General features: G+C 37.9%; 1 protein-coding gene across 2 annotated transcripts in view; it reads left to right on the top strand.

The window, feature by feature from the left end:
* AKAP11 (A-kinase anchoring protein 11) overlaps positions 1-17,473 on the top strand; it is a 34,610-nt gene that overhangs the window by 3,319 nt on the left and 13,818 nt on the right. For both annotated transcript variants that reach the window (XM_009960367.2, XM_086481973.1), the window contains exons 2-7: positions 2,070-2,186; positions 5,953-6,000; positions 7,521-7,655; positions 8,639-8,903; positions 9,348-14,007; positions 16,395-16,550. In XM_009960367.2, the coding sequence (XP_009958669.2) occupies positions 2,070-2,186; positions 5,953-6,000; positions 7,521-7,655; positions 8,639-8,903; positions 9,348-14,007; positions 16,395-16,550 (5,381 nt within the window). The remainder of the gene's footprint in view (positions 1-2,069; positions 2,187-5,952; positions 6,001-7,520; positions 7,656-8,638; positions 8,904-9,347; positions 14,008-16,394; positions 16,551-17,473) is intronic.

Genomic DNA, 17,473 nt, shown 5'->3' with positions numbered 1-17,473 from the left:
AAATTTATTAATGATGATGATGCTTGACTTCAATCTCAAGAGAAATGTTGAGGAAGGTGGTTAGTGGGTTACTGACCTACATGTACCATATCCTCAAAAAAAACCCTTTCCTATCTTCATTTGGGCAAATTCTTCTTTTCCAGAAACAGCTCTTTTAGTAAACTCTGTCTTTTTCTGGTTTTGTTAATGCTTTATGTGTTTCAGTGTAAATAATCTGTGGAAGTCCAGAGAGAAGAGATCTCTTCTCTATGTATGTATTGTGCCTGTTAATTTCTGTATCTTTATTTTTCCGTGTTCTGAACTTTTTAGTGTTCATTAATATGATCTTAAAAACACACACCACTTTCTTCCTCCTCTTTTTCAAATATGGGTATTTCATCTCTTCAGTTACGTAGTGCCATGATCAATGTGCTACCAGACCTACATATGGTCTTGTATGCTGGTTCTTCCTTCTACTGAGGGAGACTTTTCTAGTTGTTGCATCTTTCTTCTTCTCCCATTTCAACTTAGTATTCTCCAAAATCTTGACTTTTCCTTCATCTCACTAGTTCCTGATACCATAGTCCTGTTCTCATTATCCATCCTGCCTTTCAAGATGTTATACTAGGGAAAAGTACTTGCTTATAAATAAGGTATATGTAATAGTTTGTAACCTTAGAAAAACTAACTACTAGGGAATGATGAGCCCTTGTCAAACTGGATCACTGTTGGTCTTCAGAAAATTAGCAGGTCATGTCGTATGACTGTTGTTGAGCGCTGTGACTGATTATATTATTGTAGAAGCTGAAAATGAGACATTTCAGCATGCTTGCCTGACTTCACAAATGACTTTTGTATGAGATGAGTGGAGGAATTACTGGGCAAGTCTTTGAGCAATATTGGTATCACAGCCACCTGTAAATTCGGCCGATCCAGAGAATCGAGAAAGATGCTGTCAGCATGCTTTGTAAAGTACAAAGATGTATTACTAAAGTGTGAAGGTAAATTGCAACTAAATGTGGAGACAAAGGAATAGATAAAAGAGGAAATTAGGTGACACTTCATCAATTTGTTTCAAATGACCCGATAACTGCCTAAAATGCATTTTAAAATAGTTCGGCTATTGCTTTTCCATAAAAATGACTGTTTTGACTGCTTTAATGTCACTTGGCCTTGGCTGTCAGGGTGGTAGTCTGAGCCTTGTTTGCTAACATTATGAAATATATTCTGGTAATTTCAAGGATCCTGAAGTGAAGTTTCTATTTTGCTTTTGTCTATTCTTTCTAGAAGTGCTTTACTAATTTCCTATCACCGTGAACACAAGCATAGTGACACTGGCTATGCTGTAATAATTTGGCATCCCATGCGGTAGTACTTGATACCATTTTTTCTACAGAGGAAAAAAAACAAAAACCTTTTTTGAGGTTTAAGTGTTACACGTAAGATCACTTTTTATGATAAAGGGCTTGTTTTTGCTGTGGGAATATTGGAAGCACAAAACATTCTCTTGACTAAATTTGGCTATCTAGCAGTTCTGCTATTGTTTAAGAAGCTATGCAGATTCAAAATAACTTGTCATAAGTTGAACACACTGATTTCTCACTTCTGTTTTAACAGGGCAATCGTGTAGAGAGTAAATAACCAGATGAACAATTTCTTCCCCTCAGACTTTTGAAACCACCTCCATTACTTTCCTTGGCTAAATTTGCTTTTCATCCTTTTTAAGTACAAGCTGATGGAAAAGTTCTGTGTACAGGCTTTGATGCAAGGAATAGATGGGGCTTGGATTTCTTCTTGGATTCATCTGTTTCTTTTTTTCAAGTCTGCATGTTCTCACCTTTTTTTTTAATACAGAGTGGTCAACTTCTTTTGGAATAGAAATATTGCTTGAAGAAAAAAACGTAGCTGTTTCAGTTCTGTGTCCTGAAGTAAATTTAAACTTCAAACCTGATGATTTGTACACAAAGTAATCTCAAATAGTACTTAGAGTAGAGAAGCCTATGGGGGGGCAGGGGATTGATGGATGGACCCTGTAGCCAAAACTGAAACTGCTTTTTTTTTTTTCTTATATTTTTTTCACTTTTTTTCAGAGTTTTGGTGAAGGTGTACTGCACTCTATGAAGTCACTGCTACACAGCAGAAAAGAGTTATGCAATGTATCAGCAGAAGAATGTCTAAATCGGGAAGAACAAGATCATTTTATTGAGGTTTGGCATGTCCTGACCATTTATATATAATTTTGTGGCTATGATAGAAAATGATACAGCTTGAAGCAGTATGGGAAGTTGCAGGGTAGTAAATGTGAGCAATGCTGCAAATTACTGGCCGTAAAACCTGTGCCTCCTATTGTCATCCTTGAATTCAGTCACCGCAGTCTTGAGAAGAGCTGTGACATTTCAAGATGACATTTCTCTGCTTTGTAGGATTTGTGAAACAAAAAAAACGAAGTGTGTAGATAGATGATTTTGTAAGAATTGTGTAAGTGGGTGTACTGCATTTGTGAGCACTCCGGTGATCGAGGTTGTGTGGATGGTATCCTAACAAAGTAGCAGAACGTTTTGATCCATGTCTGATGATAAAAGGTAAAGTGGTTGCTCTTGTTTGACCTGTGCTCCACACTAAAAGCTGGAGCCTCAACATCACAGATCTAGGCTTGTAGACTTCTTTTACATTAATACAGGTGGGCCAAAAGCTGGACAAGGACTGCAAAGAAGAGCAGTAGACCTGGACAGAATGCAGGACTGTCTAGATAAATCTTAGGCTGTGAGGAGGAATGAGTAGAGCTGTTCGAGTTACGAGACTAACAGCAGCTTCTCCAAAGGGAGAAGAAAAAAGTAAGCAGCAATGTGTACCGTGTATCTCACATTAAGTGTCTTAACAGACTACTAAGTAGTAGTTGACAGGCCTGACAAGGAGCTTAGAGAAGGAGAGGATGGCCTGAACTGGCCAGGCGGAGAAGCTGAGCTAGGGACAAATGAAGCAAAGACGACTCAGCAAGTGGTTAGGGAAGAGTGATAATTGGATAAAGAATAGCAGGAGGAAGGGAGGAGGCAGATTGTGTGACCAGCAGAGATGAGTTAGGATTGCCTGAATAACACTGGGGGTTTGAGGACTGGCTGGATGGTGAGGTTGTGGCTGTATGAAATGTTTGGGGAGCAGGCAAGAAGCTGAATTTGTGAAAGGGCTGTGACAGATTAGAGGTAAGGAAGAAGAGCTAAGCAGTGGAGGAGTGCGCAAAACCTTGTCTGTGCCTGTTCAGACAGACCATGGTCCAGAATCTTCGAAACCCCTCAGTCATTGTCCCCCTGGCTTTTTTTTTTTTTTGTCATGTAGCAAATACCTGACAAGTAGCTGGCAGCGTGTTTGATATGCCTGTAATGATGGTCCCTGTGGAGAAAGGTAACTGACTATATTTAGTTACCTCATTAGGTCAAGCAATTAAGAGCCCTCTGGTTGAAATATAAGAGGTCAATATCCTGCCACAGAACAGGTGGGTTTTTTCTTAGGAAAAAATAGGGAAAGACACCTATATGCAGAATAACGTTAAAGAATGTTATTAGGACTGCAAAGATAATTACTCAAACTTACAAAACCCAGAATTTAGGTTTTCCTGTACCATTTTAATTAATTTCCTTTGTACCCTTGGGTTATGATAACCTTCAAATACAGTGTCTCGTACGCTATTTTTAGTTTAAAGAAAAGACTTGTGTTACCAACTGTTGGCCTCTCTGTCTCGCTGGCTGACTCCCCAACAACTTTTGAACTGATGTGCTAACTTCAGACATGTTCGAGGTATTAAAAGGTGATTATTTTTCTGTGAAAACTGGAGTTTGGGTGCAGTAAAGAAATCCAAATTAGTGTTGTCATTGAGGCAAAAATAGGCAGACTCAGCAGTGGTGTGATCTCTTTGACAGCACTCTGCTGGCCTGTGAGTGTACATACGGACTGGTTGGCCTTCATCTGTGTGAAGCTATGACTCCTGCATACTGCCCTATCTTGCACCATGAGTTATCCCATGGCAGAAGGAAAGGGTTGAAATCACTGTCTTGAGGGAGAGGAAAGGTAATGTAAGAAGTCAAAAGAGCAAACACCCATAAAAACGCCCAGACTACCAAAAAAAACCTCGACAGTATCAAATCCTAAAGCATCCCAAAATATTCTTCAGGGAACTATTTTTTTTTTCCAAGTCCTTGAAATTACTTGCTATTTTGCTTCTTCTATGGAGGAATTCAATTCATATTCTGTAGGTACCGTACAGATGAAAAGATATAGAGGTTGTAACGTGTCTTGCAGATATTGTGAAGATAAAAGATGCAGGAGTTGAAGAAAAGATGTAGGAGTGTGTTGCTCAAACAGAATCATTTCATAGTTAACACAGCGAATACAGTGCTGGAGACCTGTAATTTGTTGGGAGCTATTTGGAATGCTACTGTGAAGCACTGTTTAATTTATGATGTTGTCATAACTGAAATAAGGATAAGGGGATGTAAACGGGAAGATCTTTCCTGGGGGTACAGTAGCTTCCCAGCGTGAGACCTCCTGAAATATAAAAGTCAGAATTTTTCATATTTTAGTATGATTTCAGTTTAAAAGAAAGTGTGGGTTTGTTTTTCTTTTTTTTTTGGTCACACATTGAAATAACATACTCAAATACAGCTCAAAACAGAATTGTTCTTCAGCCATTTCTTTTTCTAGCTCTGTCCATTTCAGAGATTCTGTGTATGGACAAGCAAGTAGCTGAACCAGTTAATAATAAATGATTATAGTGATGTTCTTTGCTGTTTTTTGACTTGAGAACCAACTGACTACCTCAGAGTGACAGGGAGTAGCTGCTACAAATTTAGTATGAGCTGTGGCTTGAATACATAAAATTCAGTCTATTGCATAGTGCTCCGAAATAATTGAATCCAAGCCATATCAAACTTAAGTCCAAACATCAGTGGAAGTATTTAATCTTTGTGCCTTATTCCATATCTACAAAATGGAAGCAAAATTTATTTTCCTTGTTTTGAAAGTAACTTGTTTTGAAAGTAAATGCCTTGGGATTTTTTTGAAGCATGGAGTTACCCTGTTGATTTGTCATTAGGGAAATACTAAATGAGAACTGAGGAAATCTTACCCTTGAAACAAAGTCTGAGTAGTGGATGTAACATAGATCATGATTTGACACTGAAGAATGGAGTTAAGACAAAATACTGACTCTCTTCGGTCTGTTTGTGTTGAACGATGCAACAAACCTGTAGACAGAAGAGAGGGACAATATGTGATAAAATATCTCCCCTGTCCACAAGCACAAAAACCTGAGGTAAAGTTGACATAAATCTCTGACATATTCCAGGTTCCTGAGCCTGAGCAGACCTTTTTGGGTTTTTTGGGTTGAATATTTTAATTCTTTTACTTCAGGGGTTTGTCTGTTTGGATATTACATGCAAACATGTGGCTTAAGTAATCTGTTGTGTTTTGGCCTTAGGCTAATCAGTTTAAATGGTAAATTGTATAATGTGTTGGCATTATACTCTCTTCAGTATATCCAAATGTATCACAGTTTGTTAGCCTGGACAGATTTCAGACTGGAACTGTTTTGTATGTGTCCAGCCTGAAGCAAGGACAGATGAGCGCTGATCTTTGCAAAATCATGTTTATTTTAATGAATGTAATGAGGCTTGTATGTGTTGTTCAGTGTATACCAGCCTATAGGCCACTAGAAAAATTTCTGTGTAGTGGGTTTTAAATGTTGTATGTGCTCTGTAGTCTGATCTGACCTTTCACAAGGCAAATAGTATAGCATTATGATTCTTTATGTAAGACTATGTGCTGCTGTTTGAGCAAGCTATGCTACCCTAAGGTATGGGTTTTGTGGCAGTAGAATGAAGCTTTATGGTAAAGTCTGCTGACTTTTTAACTCTTAAATATCTGCAGAAAGCGAAAAGGTTATTTTCTGTACTTCAATGTGTTCATGTATTTATTTTACAGATTACATTTATAGGTTTTGCTGAAGAGATGGGTACTGCTCATTTGCAGGTACGGTATATGTCTGTCTATATTGGAAAATAATGTTCTTCAGCACCGGTGATTTCTTCTAAGTAGTACCTAGTCTTTTCAGATGGAGAAAATTTGGTGTTGGAGAAATGGAACGTATGTATCTTGAGCATTTAAAAATGTAAGCGTTAAATATCGTTGAAATGTTGAAAATAATTATTTTAATATGATAATCAGTGTTTTATTTACAATATTACCTGGGACAGTCTTCATATTAGAATGGTGTGGCACAGTTTACTTGAATTGGAGGGGGGGGGGATTTGTTTTGGGTGGCAGGGGTAACTGTGGAGGGGAGGGGTTTGGTTGGTTGTGGCTTTTTGTGGGGTTTGTTTGTTGTTTGTTTTTTTGTTTTGTTTTTTTGTTAAAAACCTGTGTGTATCGGTATTTTGATTTGTAATCTTCTCCTTAGTAGAGTTGTGCTTATTAATTTGGTAGAATTGTCACCTGCAAAGCTAAAAATTTACTGAACTGACCGCCAACTGTGCATTGCTGGTGGGGGACCACGAGTCAGTCTTCTGGTCGTGCCTTAAGATATTATTCTGGAGAGTTAGATGAGGAAATATTATTTTAAAAGCTGTAGTGTAGTGAACCAGTGGCGTTGTGCTGTGCTGTTTTAAGAAGTTAGGATTTAATCTTCTTATGCAATTTACATATCGGTATAATCCGTAACATACACATTTACAGTGCAATTCCATGCTTCTGCTCTGTCTAGATCTTGGTAGACAGAGATTGCTGTACTAGTTTGCTGGTGTTTAAAAATGAAAACCAGAAGCTCTGAATCGATTTGTGTTCAAACTTGTATGAATGTTGGTAATTAATCAAATGATAATGGTAGTAGACATTCTTTCATGTATGGATAAGAATGATATGATTGTCTAGAGTTAGATGGATTTAGAGAAAAATGGGCTGAACAGGTTTATGGAGGCTTGCTTTGTACTGTATAGGTCAGTAGCGTTTAGACTGTTTTAAAAAAAATTGTAAATCTTTCATAGGCCTTTTCTGTATTAGGTAAATCTAAAAATTATCCAAGATCATGCTTAAGGAAGTGCCTTGTCCCTGTTTTTGTAGCAGGGGTCTAAAATACCATTCCAATAAAGCACTCTAAGAGTATGTAGAGATCCACTGAGAACCATCATTAGCGAATTCAGTGTTCTCTTCATGGTTGTGTACCTTATAGGATGTGCAGCTGCTTACAAGTGCTGCTCACAAGATTCTCCTTTGTGACTTTTAAGCCTCTTCTGGCCCATGGAAACTGGAATTTCTTTTGGTAGGAGAATGAGCTGGAAATTAATTTGGACTGAATTAAAGCTTGTTTACGTGAACTTTATACCACAGTTTGAGAGAATAAGTGGGGGATGGGGCCAGAAATAGGGGAGAAAAGAGAAGCTTGACCAAAGTTAGCAGCTGTTACTATTTAGGGGGGATACGAGATCAAAACCATTAACACTTACATGTTATTTTTTTCACTTTATATTCTCCATGTGTTTGTATATTTAAATCAGGAGTTGGCAGCTGTTTCTGTAGAGCTTCCAGATGTTCTGAAATCGCTCCAGTTGTGCAAACTGAAAGAAAACGAGGTTATATTTCTAAAAGATGTAAAGAAAACCTTGGCCAAACGTTATGTCATGAAACATCAGGTAAAAATATTGTGTCTTCTCGCTTGTCTTAGTTACAAAAGCATTATATTCAGCTTCATAAAGAGTTTATTCCTATCAGAGCTTGTCTTCCTTTTGGGTTTGGGCCATCTTAGTCACTGTAGTATTAATGTTGTGATGTTTCTGTGGTTTCTTTAAAATGAACGTTTGAAAACCCCAAAATAAACTTGATGTTTTCAAGTGCTGTTTAATTAAGAGAAAATGTTTAACAAATATTTATGCTGATCCCATGCTTCTGCTAGGCTATAGTCCCTTTCACTGCCAATTTGGAAAGAGAATGAAACTCAAGTTACCTATCTCTGCTCTGCTCAGATATAGCTTTCATCCTTGGCAGACTTTTCTTCATGAAAACAGAGGTGCCAAAAATGATGAGAATGTCAGGTGTTCATAAAATTCAGTGGGCTCTTTTCTTACTAAAAATTATTTACAATTATAAATGCTGTTAATGATACAATTTCCATTATTTTTATTTCCAATATTATTACTATGTTGTTAAATTATTTCCTATTATAAATGTTAAAGCAAACTTCGTAAAGGCGTATGGGCTAGTCATGCATGTTAAATTTGTGTTGCCTATAAAGTAAAAAATACCTTGAAGAAACAAATATCCTATAAACTGAAGTACTATTCAGCATAAACATGCTTTGAAATACTGTCTTCCTCTACAGATTTTTAATGTGCGTTCTTTAATAGATTCCTGAGTACGTATTATCAGGGTTGTATTACACAACCTGGTTTTGTTTGTTTTATTGCAATGATTTATTCAGAATACAGCAGTTATGAAAATGAGTGACTTTAACTGTCACTCTACACAAACGGTTCCATTCATTTTCTTATCTTTAAAATATTTGTAAATTTTTTACTGTTCATAAAAATGCATTGAAGGAATCCCTTGCTACTCCTGACAGTTGAAATCATTCTAAGATTGTTGTGTTTGTTTTCTTGTTGTTCTCTTTTTTTTCAAGAATCAGCTTCCTGAAGTGTTTTGTGTGATGAGACTGTCTCCTTCATTCCCAAGGATCAAAGTTGATTATATATTTGCCTTGCTGAGCAAGTATACCACAGGCATAAGATACGCAGTGGAAATAAACTCATCGCAAAAACATCAAACGGAGACATCCCATGGAGAAGATGATGACACTAATCAGTCAGTTTCTTCAATTGAGGATGATTTTGTCACTGCTTTTGAACACTTAGATGAAGATGAGCCTTCAAAGATACAAAGTTCTGGTAAGGTCTTGCATGCTGTTGACTTGTAGAAAAAGTTATTTGAAATTTAGGCTGTCGGGATTTGATGAGAAAGTAAATGTAAGTAAATAGTAATTTTTTTTACATTAGTCATGTTTTCTAAAGGGGAATTATGCAATTGAAAATTTAATTTTTTTGCTGTTCTTTTCAGAACGTTTACCAACTCATAAACCAAGGGTTCTAATCTCAGTGTCAGATGCAGATCAAATCGAATCTTCTTCTACTTTGTGTGCTAAAAAAGACATGAATTTGTCAGTGATTAGATTAGTATAATAGGATTTGAAAAAAATCAGAGATTGCTTTAATCGTGAAAGATCAGCTAGCATTTTGCAACAATAACAAGCCCAGCAATCTGTCCCCAGTTTTCTGTGGTTCTGTGGAAATTCTTGGTTTTGAAGCAAACTTTTATATAATTTTTTTTTTCAGGTGCATGCAGCTTTACTTCTCGAAACCAACGAGATGCTGCTTCACAGACCATCCCTGCTCAATGTTTAGAAGCTGTTGACTCAAAGATCCTTGTGGGTTCTGCACGTCGAAGGTCATCTGCCAGATCTTCTACTTTGATCGATATTTTGGGACTTAAGGAACTGTCCTCAGTAAAAAATTCAGTTACAACCTCAATTTCTGATCCTTGGATTCAAAGGAGTTTCTATAAGCCATATAATCCTTCTGATCAAGGTGTTAATTTTTTATGCAAAACATTGTTTTCTTCTTCTCCAGCTGAATCCTCTGAGTCAGATTGCTCAAGCCCAAGCCCCATCATCTTCTTAGATGAAGAAGGATATCAAAGAAGCTTGAAGGCAAAACTTCAGCTGCCTAAAATTCCAGTAGTGAAAGATGGTATAGAGGATTCAGACTCAGAAGTGAGTGAATTTTTTGATAGTTTTGATCAGTTCGATGAGCTGGAGCAAGCCTTGGAAAACTCTTGTAAAGTTATCAGGGATCCCATCCTAGGGAATCCCTCCCAGAAAAGGAGGACTGCACATGAACAATTGTCTTCTGTAAGCACTACAATGAATCCTCAGAAGTTCAAGTTTGATCGTCCCACTCTCCCGGCCAATGTAAAGAAACCAACTCCTCGTAAACCAGAATCACCATATAGCAGCGTTTTTGATGTCCCAGATTCCCCTCGCCCGGTTAAAGCATCAGGGGAAGAGAACGGAGGCTTGTTCAGCCCCATTAGGTCATCGGCTTTCAGTCCACTAGGGAGCTGTGGTTCTTCTGAATGTTTGTGTCGAATTAGTCTTGGTGGAGATGGGGCAGGTCAAAGTCACCATGATGCAATTTATAACAGTTACTCAGCGTACGCTGATAGTGTTTCGCTTGAAATACTGGGTTCTGTTTTTCATTCTGAGTCCTCATCAGAGCAAGCATGTGCAGGAAATGGTTCGAAACACAAAGGGATTGCTTTGAAAGAGAAAAAAGGTCAAGCTGCAGATCTCAAAATGAAAGCTAGCAAGGAGCCAGATAAACAAGCAAAATCTAAACATAAGTCATTAATGATTAGAGATAGCATTCAAAAATTTGCAGGCGAATTAGTTGAAAAAAGTTTTGGCAGTGCATTTAAAGATCTGCAAAAAGGTGTTTCTTCATGCACCAGTGCACTTTGTCATTTGGCTGCTAGGTTGACTTCTTCGGTCTTTCAAATGGCTTTTTATGAGATCGGGAGACGTAGAGCAATCTCCCTGAAGGAGCGTGCCATTAACGGGATAGCAAACTTTTTGGTGAGTGAAGCTATAACTGGTGCTTTGAAAGAACTGCGGCACGTAAAGAAGCAAATATTTACCAACACCGTTGCACGGTTTGCGGCAGACCTTGCTGAAGAACTTGTGTTTGAAGGGATCATGGAAGTATGCCAGTTTTCATATCCATCAACACCTACAGCTGCACAGCCTTCATCATTCGATTATGAAGACAAAGTGGTAAGATCCTATGCCAGAGATTTATCTGAATCGGTCATTCAGGAGGCTTTTATTGAACTATCTCAGGTTGATGTGACCTTCACAACGCAAGCAGCCATTAGTGTTTCCATGGACAATATTAAATACGTGAGTGCAGAAAGTATGTTAGAGTCAACACGGACTTCCACAGTTTTTCCTAATTTTAATGATAGGGTAGCACTGAAGCCAGTCCAAGATTCCAAGAAGGAATATACAGTACAGCAAGCTCTATTTTGCACCTCTGGTGTTGTAAGTTCAATACCTGTGCCCTTAGCTGGAAGAGCTCTTTGTCAACATCAGGTTGCCTCTGATGCTTATAAAACGAAAGTATCCACTGCTCTGAATTCTGATGACAATGTGAAAGTGTACAAGGACTCCACTCATCCGTTTTTCACAAGCAGAATGAGAGAGGAGGAAGTCTCTTCTTTCAGAAGTATATACCTAACTTCAGATCACAGTCCAAGTACTGAAAGTAGTCCATCGCTCTTACATAACCAAAATGATGCCGAACAAACAAATAACAGGCCTGGAATGAGGGATAATTCAGAATTAACAAGTGGGTCAAAAGGCATTAATACATTTTCTGGAACTATGGTAGATATGATAGTAAATGAAGCTTATGAAGCCATAACCTCATCTAGAGCAACAAAAGCAGTAGAAGAGTATACAGGTTTTTTAACAAGAAAAATAATCGATAAAAAACCTTCTGTGCAATGTATTGGTGAAGATTTCCCCAAGAATATGTTTGCAGATCACTTGGCCAAGTATGTCATAAAACAATCTGTGGATGAAGGTAAAACTGTGTTATGCAATACTACTGAGAATTTAGCATGTAGTGTCAGCTCACAGACTTACGCAGGTATCGGTAGAAAAGAACAATGTGTGGTAAAGAAGCAAGAGGCTGAGAAACAAGGTAATGTTTCTATAATCGTGGAACAACAACAGATGCCTTTGAATAACTCATGTAAATTTCTTCTTACGCCAACTCATTCTGTTCAGTATTTTTCAGAATCTAAAGATTGTTGTCAGGAACAAAAAGGACACAGGTTTTCTTCAAAATCACCACCGCCTTGTTCCACTGTGACTTTTGCTAGGCACGTTCTAGAGGACTTTACTGACACAGGAAGCTGCTCGATAACATGTGTAAACAAGCCCTCAAAAACCCACAACACTCAGAAACCATCAGGACCTTTGACTTACAGGCAGGCTGATTGTCTTCTGCATGCAAATAGCTTTTCTTCAGTGGTGTTTGGCAGTGAAGATGCTTTGCAGATGGAAGATAAATCAAGTCTTAAAGATGGAAATAGCTGTGCAATGCCTGATACACCCCCACCAACTCCTTTAGTACCATGTCAAGGTAGTTCTGACAGAAACCTAAAAAAACTGTCTAAGAAACTTAAGGGAGAATTAGCAAAGGAATTTGCACCTGCAACACCACCTTCTACACCATACAATCCATCCGTTGCTGGTTTGTCTGAAACTGAACATGACTCTTTGGAAAATGAGGAATTTATGCTGAAACTCATGCGGTCGCTTTCTGAAGAACTGGAAAGCAGCGAAGATGAAGATCATTCTGAAATGCCTGTTGAGAAAGAGGAACGTTCAGAAAAAACAATTCAGTATGCAGATTCCTTAGCTAGGCATATAATTTCAATAGCCACTGAAATGGCAGCTTCCCATTTAGATGGTAAAACAAACGACAGAGAAGCCGATAGGCAGGTTCAGTTAGGTATGCAAAGCAAAAGATGTGGTTATGCTACATTTATAAATATCCCAGAAGAGACGTGCAATTCTTTATGGAATTACGCAGGTGATATGGCAGGAAAAGTCATCCACGAGGCCAAGAAAATAGTGAAATCGAGACATTGTAAACTGTTGAGGTTGAAGCGGGTCAACTGTCAGGTGGATTGCCTTTACCTGAGGAGAGGTGATAAAGATTATAGTTCGAAAGAACAGTGTGGTCCAGTGCGGGACCAGTGGCTGGGGGAGAGAGATTCATCTGTACTTCCTTTACCAGAAGGTTCAGGCATGACAGGTTTGACTTCCAAGTACCCAAGCTGTGAAAGTGTGACTGACGAGTACGCAGATCATATTATTCGAGTTCTGAAAAGAGAAGGTGGTAATGCTGAGCTGTTAATGGACCAGTATGCTAGCAGACTTGCTTACAGGTCTATCAAATCAGGCCTACAGCAAGCTGCTAGAAAAAACAAATTGAGATACAACAGAAAGACATTTCCTGGGCAAAATGCACAGGTAAATGGTAAGCTGGAGCTGATCAAAGTGGTGAATAAAGGTGCAGTACAGCAACTGAAAAGCAGCATGCATCGCTGCGAAGACCAAACATACGAAAGAAGTACCGGCACACAGAGAACAGAATGTACAGAGTTGCTGCATTTTTCAGAATCCCTTGCTCACAGTATCACTTGTGATGTCAGGAAGAAATTGAAAATGTCAGGAGCGTGTTTGCCAAAGTCTCTAACAGATTCCTGTCTATATAAAAAGACTGAATTTGATGAAGTCACAGGGGACCTTATTAAAACAAGTTTTTCTAGGACATTGCTTCCTTTCTCCCCAGATCATAAACTGTATCATAGTACAGGCAGTTTAAATGAAAATGGCTACAGTGAAGGCATAATTCAAGCTATAGAACAATATGCTAGGAAAGTAGCAGATGATACTCTAGAAATGAGTTTAGAGTCGGCTGTCCTCCATGTGGCTGAAAACAGAAAAAATGGGGATAGGCTCTCCTATACTGAGAAACTGTCTCCTTTTTCTGGAACTGTCTGTAGATGCTGCAGTATGAAGGAGCATCGGTACTGTACAGAAAGTACATCTCGTCATCTACCCGCTCAAGAATCCTCCATTCCAGTGAGGCATTTTCTTCATTCTGGATTGGGTGGTGCCTGTCAAAAATCAAGAGTGTTTCAGCTTGATATTCCTAAGATTCATGTCAATGTAGAACAGAAGACAGTGTTTCCTGACAAGGGGGCTACGGCGTCTGTAGAGAAAGCAGAAGGAGAGCTGAGTTACACGAGTCTGACAGCTGACAGTGGTATTGGACAAGACGGAGTCAGTTTTGCTGAAAGCCTTACTACTGAAATAATGACATCAGCTATGACTAATATTGGTCAGGCAGTTAACATAAGGTAATGCTAATCTTCTCTTAATTGTTGCATTCTGTGTCAGAAAAGGGATTAATACAAATATGTGCTCAGAAGGAATTTTTTTTATTTTTAATTTTTTCTTTTGAAACACACACTTTATGCTCTGAATGTTTGCTTTTTATTCTTCTGGTGATATTTAAATGATTCAGGACTGGAAAAAAAATTACTTTTTTCCACCTCTGGGAACTTGAAACCAAGGTTGCTGTGTATGGCAGCACACATATGTTCCAGTAGGTGACTAATAAGTGGAACTTACTATTTCAACTTGAAATACTGTTATTTTTACCTACAGTAGAGAATCGTAGACCTTATAGGTTTTTTTGACCTGTGAACTGTGACAGGTTTGTTCCCTACCTGTGTTTCGTCTTCTGTGCTAAAAAATTTAAGTAACTTATTTTTGCTTTTGTCAGTGTGACTGACATCTGGTACTGGCCAAACTAGCCATTGCTTTATAGTGTGAAGGCTTTATTTTGATTATAGCTGTGTTGTGATAGTGTCCTTATCATTGGACAAAAACCCCACAATCCCTTACTTTAAGAAAAAAAACAACTTACTAAAACACACTTTAGCTTATAAAATAATAATACAATAGATGGGAACTGACTTTCAAATTCTTGTCTGTTTAGCAAAGGCTAATACACTGTTTCCTTTAATAGGCCAATAAGTAGGAAATACGTGCCACAGTAACTTTGCAGCAGACAAACTGTGCAGTGATCAGAGCGACTTCAAATCTCCTCTTCTTCATCTCCAAGAGCAATCTTTACCATGCTGGTTTTTTCCAATTTGTAGTAATACTTATTCTCTTACTTTTTTTTTGTGCATGGGATTTATTCACGCTATCTACAGGTTTCTTTTCCTGGTTCCAAAGGGGCATCGTGATAAATGATAAAATTGATTTTTATATATTCAGTGGCTAAAGGCCATGGTGAGACTGAACTAAATTTTTCAAGGTTTGATATGAAACACACGGACACTTAGCAGCATAAGAGTGGTCATAAGATGTATATTGTGGCTCTCTGCACAACAGGGTTGAGTCCTTACTCAGTGTGCGACTAAAAAAAAGTAATGTGGCGATGCTTTTCTGTAACTACAGATCAAAGATGACACTTTGTTTCTGAATCACTTCTTAAAAATATTGTTTAAAACTTCTAGTTAGAATATGACAACAATAAAATGCAGGGTTGAAAGAGATCATGTTCATTATTATATCAGGGACCACGAGGTAATATTAGAGTTTTACTACGACAACATTTATAAATGTTTCTTACCTTGTCATCTAACGTATGGTAGGTCATGCATATGTTTCTTGAGAAGCTGCCTTCTGTGGTGAAAAGAACTGCTGCTAGTGCTGGTATAACTAAATAAAAATGGGGCAAAAAATCAGCTTTGTATTATCTGGATGGTTCAAATTCAAGCTACATATTTGTCTGCACTGTGCTCTCTGGAGCAAAGTGTTGTCAGTGGTGTGGTTAAGGTTGGCTTTTTAAATAGCGAATGTTACAGTGGCTGCTTGCTATGGTGGTGGGAGGATGATCATTTTTCTTGAATTTTCTACCACTTTGTATATTGATAATCACAGTTTGCCCCTGAAGGTTAGTTCCTAGTTGCATGTTCTCATACTGTAACTTTTTGAATAAGGAGTTCAAATGTCTTTAAAGTTAGCAAACTGGATCTTCTGAAGTGTCTTCTAAAGACTGCCACTTATTGCATGTGCTTGCTTGATTGTTGTTTGGATAAAAAAATTAAATTTATTTCCTGAGGGAAAAATTCTACACAAGTCATACATTGCTAAACCTTCTTGAAGCAGGAGGACAAACCTTTATCTACAAAAAGACCTTCTTAAAAAATGGAATCCTAACATTTTAAACACCAGTGCATACTTAAGCCCTTCGCCTACAGTAGCAGGCCACCTAGCTGGTTGTACGGAAAGCAGGCAGGGAAAAATAGCCAAACTGTCCTATAGTGAACAAGTTAAATAATGGTAAGTCTTCTGCTTGAAAAGTGTACCTTGGTATACAGTCTGTAATGCTGCATTGCCTTCTATGCTTTATAGCAAATAACCTTCCAAATGAGAGAATTATTTGTGCTGTTCCCTTTGTTTTCTAGTGAGAGAATTCCAAATAGCAATTGCTGACCTAAGCCTGTTGAAATTTCAAATTCGTTTGGTTGGTTCATTTCTTGTATTGAGAAAAGGGTACAAATTAATGGATTCCCCCCACCCCGGCCCCGTTTTTTTTTGGGTTTTTTTTGGGGTTCCCCTCCTCCCCCTTGGAATTTAATGTCTTTGAAATGGTGTTAAATTGCTGTAAATGAACTACAACAGATTGGCATGAAATGCAATGATGGTTTTGTCTTCAATTTTTATTTAGCTCTGTTGGAAGAGAAGGATTTCACTCTGTTGAATCTATTGTTAGCCAGCAGATGAGCCTTAGTATTGGTGATGATAGCACTGGGAGTTGGTCCAATCTAAGTTTTGAAGATGAACATCCTGATGAGAGCAGCAGTTTTCTTCACCTCAGTGACAGGTAACTATAAGCATGTTAGTATAGTTAAATGGTTATCTTGACATCAAATAACTTGACATCAAGTGGTTTTCTCCTGGGGGTCGGGGAGAAGAGATTACTCTGTCTTCAACACACAAGGACTTTTTTTATTAAAAATGGTTCTAATATTATGTTTGTGTTTTCTTACGAAATGTTGTTGCCCACGAGTGTTCATACTATACACTCTGTAAAATATGTGGCGTATGCGTTGTCATTGATGTCAGGGAATCACATCAAGTAAAACTGTGTGTACATAATTTAAGTATTAGCAAAAGATGCAGGCATTTTAAAAATAACCACCATGTATAAAATACAAGTTGAAAGTACTGTTTATATCTTGTGCTCTGAAATATTAAAATTTCATCATTGAAAATGCGTTTTATGTACATTAGTCTATTCTTGAAAAAAAGGTAGTAAGAGCTTAGTTTGCACGAAGAGCTTTAACAGCTGTTCTTGTCTTTTTTGGGACTCGAATTTATAAGCTGTTCTAACTGATACTGATGGTGTATTTATGTACTACTAACCATGAGCTTACAGGTGTGTAATATTGGAACTTACCTGTTCAGGGTAATAACTTTTTTCACAGAGTTTTTCACTGCGCTTCCCTGTCTGGTTGATAACTAACAAGGATTGGAGTGGAAATTTTAAAGATCTGCAATGTCTCTGCCTGTTGCCAGGAAAAGTTATATTGACAGTTGTGGCCTGAGCTTCTGTATAAGGAACATATAAGGAATGAGTAGACTTAGGTTTTTTTATGATTGACATACAACTTATGTTAGTGTAGAAAGGTCAGTGTTTCTGTTGAAGAATAGCAGAAATGGGGGAGAGGTTTTTGACTTTTAGTTAGTACTTCTAGCATCACAGAGATGAAAGAAAATATGGGAGGTATGCATCCTTATGTAATG

Source organism: Leptosomus discolor, chromosome 1 (assembly GCF_034619465.1).
Source record: "Leptosomus discolor isolate bLepDis1 chromosome 1, bLepDis1.hap2, whole genome shotgun sequence".
NCBI classification, from domain to species: Eukaryota; Metazoa; Chordata; class Aves; order Leptosomiformes; family Leptosomidae; genus Leptosomus; species Leptosomus discolor.
Note: the sequence above shows the minus strand (reverse complement) of the source record. Positions and strands in the feature narration are given on the sequence as shown.